The sequence below is a fragment of the Arachis duranensis genome, chromosome 6 (assembly GCF_000817695.3).
Source record: "Arachis duranensis cultivar V14167 chromosome 6, aradu.V14167.gnm2.J7QH, whole genome shotgun sequence".
Lineage (NCBI taxonomy): Eukaryota > Viridiplantae > Streptophyta > Magnoliopsida > Fabales > Fabaceae > Arachis > Arachis duranensis.
In genome coordinates this window covers 779,052-791,758 of record NC_029777.3, presented here as the reverse complement: position 1 = coordinate 791,758, position 12,707 = coordinate 779,052, and the positions used below count along the sequence as shown (strand labels likewise).

General features: G+C 43.6%; 1 protein-coding gene across 1 annotated transcript; it reads right to left on the bottom strand.

Moving 5' to 3' along the window:
• Nucleotides 1–488: 488 nt before the first annotated feature.
• LOC107491714 (xyloglucan galactosyltransferase MUR3) lies at nucleotides 489–2,986 on the bottom strand. The gene has a single exon (XM_016112622.3). The coding sequence runs from the start codon at nucleotides 2,666–2,668 to the stop codon at nucleotides 869–871; it is 1,800 nt and encodes a 599-aa protein (XP_015968108.1). The 5' UTR covers nucleotides 2,669–2,986; the 3' UTR covers nucleotides 489–868.
• Nucleotides 2,987–12,707: the final 9,721 nt, after the last annotated feature.

Genomic DNA, 12,707 nt, shown 5'->3' with positions numbered 1-12,707 from the left:
TTCACCCCATTCAAATACAAAGAAATAAATGAAACCTCACAGTATGTTATTGAGAATTGTATCTCATTTAAGTAGAGTCATTAGAAGGTAAACCAGACTAAAAATATATCACAACAGAAGACATAAAAGACATCACAAAGATACTCATCATAGTGAATCAAACGGAGGATTTCACTGTGCCTAGCATTTTCTTCTTTGTTTTCTTGCTAAAAGCAACATGAATTATACACGTAAAATGATTATGTCAACTAATACAAACAAATGAAAGTATTATTATTTTAGGTAAGGAACAGAGCAAACAATCAAACAAATGGAGAAGTAAAGAATTGTATGACAATTATTTTTCATGGTCATAGAATGAAAGTGATCTTGTATCTTCCAAATGTAGCCATGCTTCACTATAGTATCAAGTCTCTAGCATACATCCATGCAACGCTGATGCATCTACCAACAGATATAAAGACCATTCAAGTGCACACTTCAACACATGATTAACCATAATTTTGGTTATATTTCCTATAATATGAATCAAGTGAAGAAAAGTATTGTATCAAATAATTATTAAACCTTGGAGAATACATCTAGGAGCCACTGAGAATACATAATGTTGAAACCAGACAGAAAAAAAGAATCTATATATAACAAAACTGTAGAAAGCAGAGTATATCTATCTCTTCAAGCCGGGGGTTCTCAACAAAGAAACCTGCATAGTTAACTCGCATACAAATTCTGCAGCAAGTTCAAGACTCCAGCAATTGATTTTCTACCTGTTCTTCATCCCTAATTCGGGGAATGATTTGAGTCTGCATTAATCCACATTTAGAAGCCTCCAGATCTTGAAATTCGTATCTCCAATTTTGATGAATCACTATTGGCTTCTCTGCTCATTTTTCCAAGAATTCTTTGCAGCTTCAGCAGAGGTATCACTGGATTCCCCATTGCCATCCTTCGGCTTTGAGAAGAAAGGATCCCATTCATGAGGCCCAACCTCGCGCTGCCCCTCATCCAACAATGCATACTTCCAACTGTTCTCCTCAATGAAGTTCTCATCTGTGCGGCCCTCAATCATGTCCTTCCTCAGATTGGTAACCTTGTCAATGATTGCTTGCACCGAAACATCAAACGCATCCTTAAGGGTCTCTAACTTGGAACGAGGATCTGCATACACTAGCCTAGGAATGAGACTAATAACCTCCTCCCTCATGATGCTCACTTGCTCCGGTGGAATCTCACTAAGCCTCTCCTCAATGCTCACATTCCTCTTGCGAATATCATCCTCAGGGATGAACACGGAATACTTGGTGTAATTCTTAGGAAGATGCCAAGTATATTGTGTATAAGCCGAACCCGGATGGAAGAAAACAGGAATGCAACCAGCCAGCATTGAATCAAAAGCGGATCTTCTCGTGTACGAATCGCCCTGTGGCTGAAGGCAGAATAGTGAACTCTGAAACATCTGCATAATGCTGCTAGGGGAATGGCATTTGCTCTCCCCGAAATCACACTCCAAGAGCTTTCCAACTTTTGAACTCCTGCACTGCTCAATTATCTGCCCCCTAATGGATTTCGGATTGTCCGGGCGAGGCGCTCCTGCGAATGAGAACAACCATTTCCTCTTCAACTTCCTCATCCTATCCTGCCAAACAAAAACATCTTCATCTTTGGCAGGGTGAAAATATGTCGGATAAGGGATCCCATAATCATTGGCATTCCAAGGACTGGATTCAACCACAAGCATAGACATGTTCTTCGCCGCAGGCAAGAACAGAAGCTTGTTCCCCCAATCAGATTCTTCCTCACTCAACCTCCTGAAATCCCATGTTATCCTTCCAGCAACAAGAAAATGATCCTTCCCGCCCATGATCTTCCATTCCGGTCTTTTCATGAGCCAATCAACCAAATCAAGCGACGCAGCGTCCCTCATTGAGATATTGTAGCCCCAAAGGTACCGTGCAATGTCGAATCCGGCGTAGAACGGCACGAAGAATGCGGCGGCAATGGAGGAATCCTTGGTCAAGCACTCGTACTGCTTCATCCTGTTGCTGAAGATAACATCAACTGCGAACTGGTTTGTGGCGTACCAACCGGTGTTGGAGAAAACACCTTCAACGTTCTCGAGGGGTGGACCAAGGCCAGCATTTGTGGTGAACTTGCACATGTTGGTCCAAAGGCTCAAGCTTCTGCACTCTTTGAGCATGTCCTCGTTGAACCTCGATGGAAGATCGTGGACATAAATGTACTTTCCAGCGCAAGGGTCGTTCTTGTTGTCTGCGGTTGTCAGCGCTTTCATGAAGGGGAAATTCCTCTCCTTTAGAGGAGAATTATTAGGGTTTTTGTTTAGGTTTTGGGAATCTGAATCGAGATCGGGGAAGCCAATCTGCTTCCGCGGCGGAGGCTGGAGCCGCTGTACAGGTAATTCATTGGAATCATCATCTTCGTCTTTATTGGCGTCGAAAGTAGTGGGGTTGATGAACTTAGCGGATTGGTCAACAACGGAGGAGGGGGTGGGGGTGGTGGTGGTGCCGAGTACGACGAAATGGAAGTAGAGGAGGAGGAGCCAGAAGAAAGCGGAGAGAGCGGCGAGGAAGCAGATTCGAGAATTTTGATTCTTGGGCGCAGACTTCTCCATCTGATCGGAGAGAACGCCCGTAACGGGGCGCCGTCTCATCTCATTCCGTTTCGGATCGATCCATCGATGGATTTAGGGACCAAAGAGAATCCGTAAACCCTAGAAATGATGATTATGACGGAGATTGGGGATCGGTATGAGGTCCGCGCGATGCGAAAATGGGGTAATTTGGGAAGAAATGGGGGAATTTGGAGGGTTTTGAAGAAAATGTGCACGAATCGCGAGGAGCGATGAATGCTTCAAGATTTAAGAAATCGAGGTTAGATCAGCTGCAAGTATTGTATTGTAAAACAGTAATGTAGAGTAAGAAGGAGAAGAATGAGGGAGGTGATGAAATGAATGGGAATGGGAATGAGTGTGAGAGGGGACGGAGGTGCACGTTAGCAACGTGGCGCTGGCGACTGTCCTATGTCGGTGTCCTCTCATGTTCTGACACCTGGCATTGTTTCGTGTGTTACTTGTCGGTTTTTACCGTGATAATGTGATTAGTGAATATATATGATGCAAAACAGACACATAAACAAGTGTATTTTTTTGTGACTACATAAACAAGTGTATTAAAAGGGAATAAATAAGTTCTTTATTTTTTGTTTTACGGACATATTTTTGTTTTCGATTATTTAAAAATATTTTAAGTTTTTTATTTTTTTAAAAGTTAAACATATAAATTTCTCTGTTTAAATGAATGATTATTCTTTTTTATTTAATCGTTTATTCATTTGGACCTCGTTATTTTGATTCTTAGTTGATATGTTTCTAGCATCCGTTCCTTTTTCATGTTACAAAATATAATTGTTACGGTGGGTAACTGGAGATTAATGGATTTGATGGTGTTGGTTGACCCAATTGCTTGAAAGAGGAGGCCTTCGAGTGGGTCTGCACCTTGGGGGCCTCCGTCCGACTTGCATGCGTGAAAGAATGGGGGGTGGTACCTGCAAAGACACTCCGATGCCTAACTCAGCAAAGGATTAAGTAGGTTTAGAATGTATTGGAACTTAGTGATACGTGAGGAGTGTCAGCGTATTTATAGTGGCGATCCAATAACCACCGCTGAAGTAGTTCCACCTTTTAAGGTGGATAACCGTCCCATTATCTTAGGGAAGTTGAGATATGGCTCCTGGAAGTGGGTAGAGAGATTTTAGGGGCAGTTACTCATTTGAATGAGTGTTTATCTGCCAGCTAACCTTCGTCCCGACTTCTTTGGAGCAAGTCGTGGTGATGACCGACTTTGTAAGACGAAGGTCGGTACCGGGTGAGGCTCAATCCGTGGGGTTAGGCCTTTTGTCTGGACCTGGGCCTTTACTATTGGGCCAGGGTATGAACAGTACCCCTACTCGAGCCCAATTTTCTTTTTGAGATTTGGGTTCGAGTATTCTATTCGGGGTCGTAACTGACTTGTGAGGGAACCGACGTGATTTGTTTGCAACCGACGTGAATCTTCGTGACTTTTGATTTTCACAGTTACATCTAATCAAACGTCGCGTCCGTTAGGGGTGTGCATAGGTATTAATTACCTTGGTAACGGTGCATTCATTAATGGCCGCTTCCATTTTTACCATTATGCCCCTAACGTACTTATAAATGCTTCCCTCTTCCTTCGTTGTTTCGTTTCTTCGATTTTTCAAAAAAAATTTCCCTTTTCATCTGTTCGTGGAATACTTTCGTTTCTGTTCGTGGGGTACTCTTCGTTGAAGGCTTTCATCTTCCTCTACTTCTTTTCAGGCAAAGGTTGGTTCTTTCTTCCCTTTTATCAAGTGCTTCTGCATGCCTTTTATTTTCTTAGGAGAGGGAGAAGGTGACGTCGTAGGTTGTTAGATTTTATGCCCCTTAGGAACTCTCATTTTTTATTCTTTTTTTCTTTTCCCTTTGTAGGTTTTTATCATACCCTAGGGACAAATGTCTTCTGTAGAAGTTCTTGCTCAGTGGGTTGATGTTACGGTCTTGGGGGAGGAACCCTTGGTCGATGCCGAGTTCATCACCAACCTTCGCACTCATCACCATATTTGTACTTCTGAGGAGGATGAGCAGGGAAAAAATGTCTTCTGTAGAAGTTCTTGCTCAGTGGGTTGATGTTACGGTCTTGGGGGAGGAACCCTTGGTCGATGCCGAGTTCCTCACCAACCTTCGCACTCATCACCATATTTGTACTTCTGAGGAGGATGAGCCAAAGTATGAATTGGTGGTCCCGGGTCTGGAAGACCGGGTTTGTTTTGGGAGGGATGCTGAGGAGGTCCCTCATTTTTTCTACATGTATGAAAGCATGATTGCCTGTTTGGGTGTTTTTCTTCCATTTTCTGATTTTGAAATAGCTGTTTTGCGTCATTGCCGAGTTGCTCCTACCCAACTTCACCCCAATTCTTGGGGTTTTCTGAAAATTTACCAGTTTATCAGCCATGCCTTAGATTTTCTGACCTCTTTGCGGATTTTCTTCTATCTTTTCCATATGACCATGCCCTTCAGTGGGCTAAATAACAAGCAGCAATGAGTGTCTTTCCGAGCCATACAAGGTCGGAGAGTTTTCACTCTTTTTGATGAATCCTTCCATGACTTTAAAAATTATTTTTTCAAAGTTCAAGGTGTAGAGGGTCACCACCCCTTTTTTCTAGATGAAAATTCTGTTCCTCGCTTTCCTCTATATTGGTTGGAGGCCTCCCCATGCGAGAAATATGGTTTGGATGACTTGGATGAGGTGGAGGCAGCCATTGTGGGGTTCCTCCGAGAAGTGTGGGGGAGGGCCCCATATCTGGATACCAAAAAATTTCTCCAGGGGTCACCGTCCTTTGTCCAGGCACAATTAGGTAGCCTTTATCTTTTATACTTTGTTTCCGACTTGTATCTTGTTTTTCCGACTTGTCTCAATTTTTGGCTAATAATTGCTTTTACAGAGATGGCGAAGAAGAATTCCAGCGAATCTTACCAAAGAGTCCAGGAGGCCAGGGCAAGATCTTGCGCTAGGGCTGGCGGTGCCAGGGTAACTAGCTCCTCTCTTCCTCCTCCTCCTCCTCAAAATTTGGGGACCCCTTCTCGGCCTATTGTTATTTCCTCCTCGGCTTCTTCTCAGCCGCCCCCTCCCCCCCGACCTTCTCCTGAGCCGGAGAAGAAGAAGCGTAAGACTTTAGAGTCTTCCTCTTCTTTTGAAGGTGAGGCTAAGGTGGATGCTCCTGCATTTGTCCGGAAACACATTTATCCCCACACTCATATAGGTATGGATGATGTTTCTGTCCGGAACCACCTCACTATTCTGGCTCAGGAGAGTGTCAGGGCGGCGATGGTGTGCACCAAGTTTCTTGATATTTTTGAGAAGACTCCTCTTAGCTCTCTGGGTTCAACTTCGAGGGTTGAAGAGTTAGAGGAGAGGCTTCTCATATATCAGAAACATGAGAAGGAGTTGAAGGAGGAGGTCGCTAAATTGAGGAAGGAGAGGGGATGACCTTTGGGAGGAGGAGAGTGTCAGGGCGGCGGCGGTATGTACCAAGTTTCTTGATATTTTTGAGAAGACTCCTCTTAGCTCTCTGGGTTCAACTTCGAGGGTTGAAGAGTTAGAGGAGAGGCTTCTCATATATCAGAAACATGAGAAGGAGTTGAAGGAGGAGGTCGCTAAATTGAGGAAGGAGAGGGATGACCTTCGGGAGGAGGGGAGCAAGTTACTAGCCCAATGCAATATGAAGGAGGGTTTGAGGAAGAAGGTGCAGGAGAGTTATTCAAGCTTGTTCAAGGATCTCGTGGAGGTGAGGAAGGACCTGTTGAATTCTCGGACTGCTTATGCCGAGTTGGAGGACTCTATTGCTGAGGGAGCCGAGGAGGCTTGGAGGATTTTCAAGGAGCAAGTCGGCGTCCTTGCTCCCGATTTGGATCTCTCTCCTTTGGACCCTGACAAAATTGTTATTAATGGGGCCATTGTGTCTCCTCCCCGACCTGTATCTGAGTCTGAGTTGAAGATTCGGGGTCAGAGAATCATAGAGTCTCCTCCCCGTCCAGACAATGCTCCGAGTTCTTCCGAGACTCCTGAGACTTCTCTTCCAACTCCTGTAGGTGCCTCTCTCCCTGGTCCTGATGGCGGTCCGACTCCTCTTCCTGATTCTGGTGGTGATCCTACTACTCCCGGTGGTGATAGTTAAAAGTTTGTTGGCTATATGGGGGCCCAGCCTGTGGGTCCCCCCCTTTTTTTTTTAAACTCTTTGTTGTTTATGGTGGTAGTGGTAACTGAACAATTCCTTCTGGCCTTTTAAGGCCGTAAACAAAATATTTATGAATATCCTTTTTTGGATAAGGGTTTTATGTTTAGCAAAGAAATACCTTTTTTTTGGATAAGGGTTTAAGTTACCTTTTGTGTGCATGCTTTTTTGTTTGATACTTTAGAAAATTTCTCCGACCTTTTTCTTGAAAAACCTTTTCTTTGACTTGTCTGTCTTTATGAGCTTGACAGTCTTTTGGCCTTAGGTTTTTTTATCTCTCTTTTCCACTATTCCTTTATACTCAACTTTGTGGTTTATTAAGCTTTTATGTCTTAGGTTATTTTTGCGATGCGTTTTTCTTGCACTCGGTTTTTCATTTCGATGAAGTGTTTCCGAGCTTCTCTACTCGGGTTTTCATTTCGACTTATGAGTCGGAGTGTTTCCGAGTTTCTTACGATCAACTTATATAAACTCTTTACACCGACTTGTACCTCGTCATTTTATCCTGACGACCATCTAGGTCGGTTCATGAGATTTTCACGTTTTGTCGAGCTTAAGTCGGCGCGTTTCGTAAGAAAGAAAATAAACGAGAAGGAATTTTTATGAGAGATAAATTAAAAAGATCTTTATTTATTGGGGAGGTACTTTTATTGCTACCAAGGGTTTTTGCCAATCTATTTCCCTTAGCCCCTACTATGATGCCTCGTTAAAAACCCTCCTCCAGAAAAAACCCTTTATTTTTGGGAAAAAATCATGAAGTTGGGAAAATAGTACATCAGGGAGTAGAGTTCGCTTTTAACTATAGTACCTTTTCATATTGCAAGCATGCCACGACCTCGGTAACTCAGTGTCGTTCAGGTCGGTCACTTTATAATAGCCTTTTCCTAAGACCTAATTGATTTTGTATGGTCCCTTCCAATTTGCAGCGAGCTTTCCTTCCCCTGATTTGTTGACCCCAATGTCGTTTCTGATCAAGACCAAGTCACTTGGGGTGAATGCTCTTCGAATGACTTTTTTGTTGTATCTTGTAGTCATCCTTTGCTTCAACGCTGCTTCTCTTATCTAGGCTTCTTCTCAGACTTCTGGGAGCAAGTCAAGCTCCTCTTTGTGCCCCTGTATATTCCCGATCTCGTCATGGAGAATCACTCTTGGGCTTTGTTCGTTGACTTCTATTGGTATCATGGCTTCTACGCCATAAACTAGTCGGAATGGTGTTTCTCCAGTGGCGGATTGGGGGGTCGTCCTGTAAGCCCATAGCACTTGTGGGAGCTCTTCAGCCCAGGCTCTTTTTGCATCTTGTAACCTTGTCTTTAGCCCTGCCAGTATGACTTTGTTGGCTGCCTCGGCTTGCCCATTGGCTTGCGGGTGCTCCACCGAGGTGAACTAGTACTTGATTTTCATACTGGCTACTAGGCTTCGAAAGGTAGAGTCGGTGAACTGGGTTCCATTATTTGTAGTAATGGAATGAGGTATCCCATACCTTGTGATGATATTTTTGTAGAGGAACCTCCGACTTCTTTGTGCGGTGATGGTGGCCAATGGCTCTGCTTCTATCCACTTTGTGAAGTAATCTATTCCCACGATCAGGTATTTGACTTGTCCTGGCGCTTGGGAAAAAGGACCTAACAAATCCATTCCCCATTTTGCAAAGGGCCCTGGAGAAGTGATACTGATGAGCTCCTCTGGGGGAGCCACGTGGAAATTTGCATGCATCTGACATGGTTGACACTTTTTCACAAATTCTGTGGCATCTTTCTGCAAGGTCGGCCAGTAGAATCCTGCTCGGATTACTTTCCTGGCTAGTGACCTTGCTCCGAGATGATTTCCGCAGATTCCACTGTGGACTTCCTCTAACACCTCGGTGGTTTTTGAGGTCGGTACGCACTTTAACAATGGTGTTGATATCCCCCTTCTGTAGAGAATATTTCTCACCAAGGTGTAGTGTTGTGCTTCCCTTCGGATCTTCTTAGCCTCTTTCTCCTCCTTGGGGAGGATGTCGAATTTCATGTATTCGACCAAGGGGTTCATCCATCCGAGGTTTAATCCGACCACTTCAAAGATTTCTTGTTTGTCTTCTATTTTTACCACTGAGGGTTCTTGGAGAGTTTCTTGGATCAGGCTTCTGTTATTTCCTCCTGGCTTGGTACTTGCTAACTTGGATAGGGCGTCTGCTCTGCTATTTAGATCCCGCGTTATGTGCTTGACCTCGGTTTCTGCGAAGCGCTCAAGGTGTTCCAGAGTTTTTTCCAAGTACCTCTTCATATTTGGGCCCTTTGCCTGATATTCTCCACTTATTTGGGAGGTCACCACTTGTGAGTCGCTGTATATCATCACCTTTGTAGCACCGACTTCTTCTGCCAGCTTCAATCCAGCAATCAAGGCTTCATACTCTGCCTGATTATTTGAAGCTGGGAATTCAAATTTTAGGGAAACCTCTATCTGGGTTCCTCTTTCATCTACCAATATTATGCCTGCACCGCTTCCTGTTTTGTTGGAGGATCCATCTACATAGAGTTCCCATGTAGTTGGTTTTTCCTCCTGATCCCCTGCATATTCTGCAACGAAGTCGGTGAGGCATTGGGCTTTAATCGCCGTCCGAGTTTCATATCTTAAGTCGAACTCGGAGAGCTCTATTGCCCATTGAACCATTCTCCCTGCAACATCCGTCTTTTGGAGGATTTGCTTCATGGGTTGGTTCATACGGACTCTTATTGTGTGAGCTTGAAAGTAAGGTCGTAGCTTTCGTGAGGCTACTACTAAGGAGTAGGAAAACTTCTCTAGTTTGTGGTACCTTAGCTCAGGGCCTTGTAGAGCTTTACTGATGAAATATACTGGACGTTGGCCGACCTCGTCTTCTCTTATCAGGGCTGATGAGACAGCATTGTCTGCTACAGATAAGTATAGGACGAGGTCTTTTCCAGCTACGGGTCGGGTCAGAATATGAGGTTGGCTTAAGAACTTTTTGAACTCCTAGAACGCCTCCTCGCATTCAGGGGTCCATTCGAACTGACATCCCTTTCTCAATAAGGAGAATAGTGGAAGGGATTTTAGTGCTGATCCTGCCAAAAATCTGGAGAGGGCTACAAGTCGGCCATTCAGCTGCTGGACCTCTCTCAAACAAGTCGGGCTTTTCATTTCCAGGATAGCTCTACACTTATCGGGATTGGCTTCGATCCCTCTTTGTGTTAGCATAAACCCTAGAAATTTCCCTGCTTCCACCGCGAAGGCGCACTTTGCGGGATTTCGTCTCATCCCGTGCAGCCTTATGGTGTCAAAGACTTGTGAAAGGTCTGACAAGAGGTCGACTTCCTTCTTGGTCTTTACCAACATGTCGTCGACGTATACTTCCATTAAGCCCCCAAGGTGAGAGGCGAACACCTTATTCATCAACCTTTGATATGTGGCCCCTGCATTTTTCAATCCAAATGGCATGACCACGTAGCAGAAATTAGCTCTGGGTGTGATGAATGATGTCTTCTCCTGATCTGGCTCATACATCGGGATTTGATTATACCCCGAGTAGGCGTCCATGAACGACAAGTATTGATACCCCGAGCTGGAGTCTACTAGAGTATCAACACTTGGCAGTGGATAAGGGTCCTTGGGACATGCCTTATTCAAGTCGGTATAGTCGACACACATTCTCCATTTGCCATTTTGTTTTTTGACTAGTACTACATTGGCTAGCCATGTTGGGTACTTGACTTCTCTGATGAAGCCAGCTTCTAGGAGGGTCTGTACTTGTTCTTCTACTACTAGGGCTCGTTTTGGGCCGAGCTTGCGTCTTCTTTTTTGTACAGGTCGGGACCCCGGGTAGACCGAGAGTTTGTGGGATATGAGCTCGGGGTCTATCCCAGGCATATCGGAAGCCTTCCAAGCAAAGAGGTCGGAGTTTTCTCTTAGGAGCTTAATCAATCCTTGTTTTAGGGTTTTCCCTAGGTTGGCTCCTATGTGAGTATTTTTTTCCTTCCTTTTCACCGACCTGTATCTCCTCGGTTTTTCCTCCCGGTTGTGGTCGCAGCTCTTTTCTAGCCCTTGCGCCACCGAGCTCTATTGTGTTAATTTCTTTGCCTTTTCCTCTCAGGTTTAGGCTTTCATTATAGCATTTCCTTGCCAACTTTTGATCTTCCCTTACCGTTGCTATCCCCGCTGAAGTCGGGAATTTCATGCAAAGGTGGGGAGTGGATACCACTGCTCCGAGTCGATTAAGAGTAGCTCTGCCGATTAAAGCGTTATATGCTGACCCCACATCAATGACTATGAAGTCTATACTCAGAGTCTTTGATTTTTCTCCCTTTCCAAAAGTGGTGTGGAGGGGTAAAAATCCTAGTGGCTTTATTGGCGTGTCGCCCAACCCGTATAAGGTGTCGGGGTAGGCTCTTAGTTCTTTCTCATCCAACCCTAGTTTGTCAAAAGCGGGCTTAAAAAGGATGTCCGCCGAGCTTTCTTGGTCTACTAGGGTTCTGTGGAGATGGGCATTTGCTAGGATAATAGTTATTACCACTGGATCATCATGTCCAGGGATTATTTGATGAACGGATTTTTGACGGTTTAGAATTTCACTAATGAAATCTCGTTGTAAAGTATAGTTTCTAAACCAAACAATAATCCTTTCATACAAAAAGTTGTTTGTCACTAAAACAAACCCCTAAATTTATAAACCGAAGTATTAAACCTCGGGTCGTTCTCCCTAGGAATTACAATAAAGTGTCTTGTTATTGGTTTTGAGTTATTTTGGGGTTTTGGATAAGAAACATGAAAAGTAAATGGCAATGAAAGTAAACTAACAACTATAAAAGGCTCTTGGCAAGTTATGAGAATTAGAAGTCCTATCCTAGTTATCCTCCTCAATTGTGATGAAAATTGTTCATGGCTACTACTTAGTTAACCTCTAACCATGGAGGAAAGTCAAGTGGATGAATCAATTTGATTCCTCAAGGCCTAATCAACTCCTAAGGGAAAGACTAGCTTTAGAGGCATTCAAATCAATTAGAAACTTCTAATTATCAATCAACAAGGGAATTAGATAACTCAAGAGTCACTAATTACTCTACCTAGGCCAAGAGGAACAAAACCTACACTAAAATCCAACCAAGCATTTAATCAAACACTTGGAAGGCATAAAAGGAAAACATAGTAAATCAACAACAAGAATAGAATCTAACAACAATTATTGAAAGGAACTAACAACAACAATCAAGGAAATCACAATTATCATGAATTACCTCAAATTGCATTATTGAAAGAAACAAAGGAACAACAATATATCCAAAACAAAATGAAGAATTACAATTATTAAAGCACATAACTAGAAAGAGGAAGAGGAGAAGATTAAGAATTGGTAAATGAAAAGTGAATCAAAGCATGAATTAAACCTAGATCTAAGAGGGAGATTAACCTAAACCTAATCCTAATTCTAGAGAGAAGTGAGAGCTTCTCTCTCTAAAACTAACTCTAAGCTAATCCTAATTATGCTATATGACTCCTTAGATTCAATAATTGCCTCCCCCTTCAATCCTTGATCCTTTTATTCCTTCCTATCAGCAATTGGCGCCAAAAATGGGTTCAGAAACCCTCTCAAATCGCCAGGCACGTGTTGCATTAATGAAGTCATGTGCCACCATCGGCGCGTGCGCGTCCCTGGTCGATTCTGCAATGTGCGCGCGAGCGCCTTGTGCGCGTGCGCGTGCTCGGCCGAGATCAATTCTCTTGTCTTTTGTGCTTCTCTCCATTTGCATGCTTCCTTCCTTGCTCCTTTGATCCATGCCTAGCCTATTTCAATCCTGGAATTACTAGCAAACACATCAAGGCATCTTATGGAATCAAGGAGAAATTAGAATTCATCAAAATAAGGCTTAAAAAGCATATTTTTACACTTAAGCATAAATGTGGGAGAGGTAACA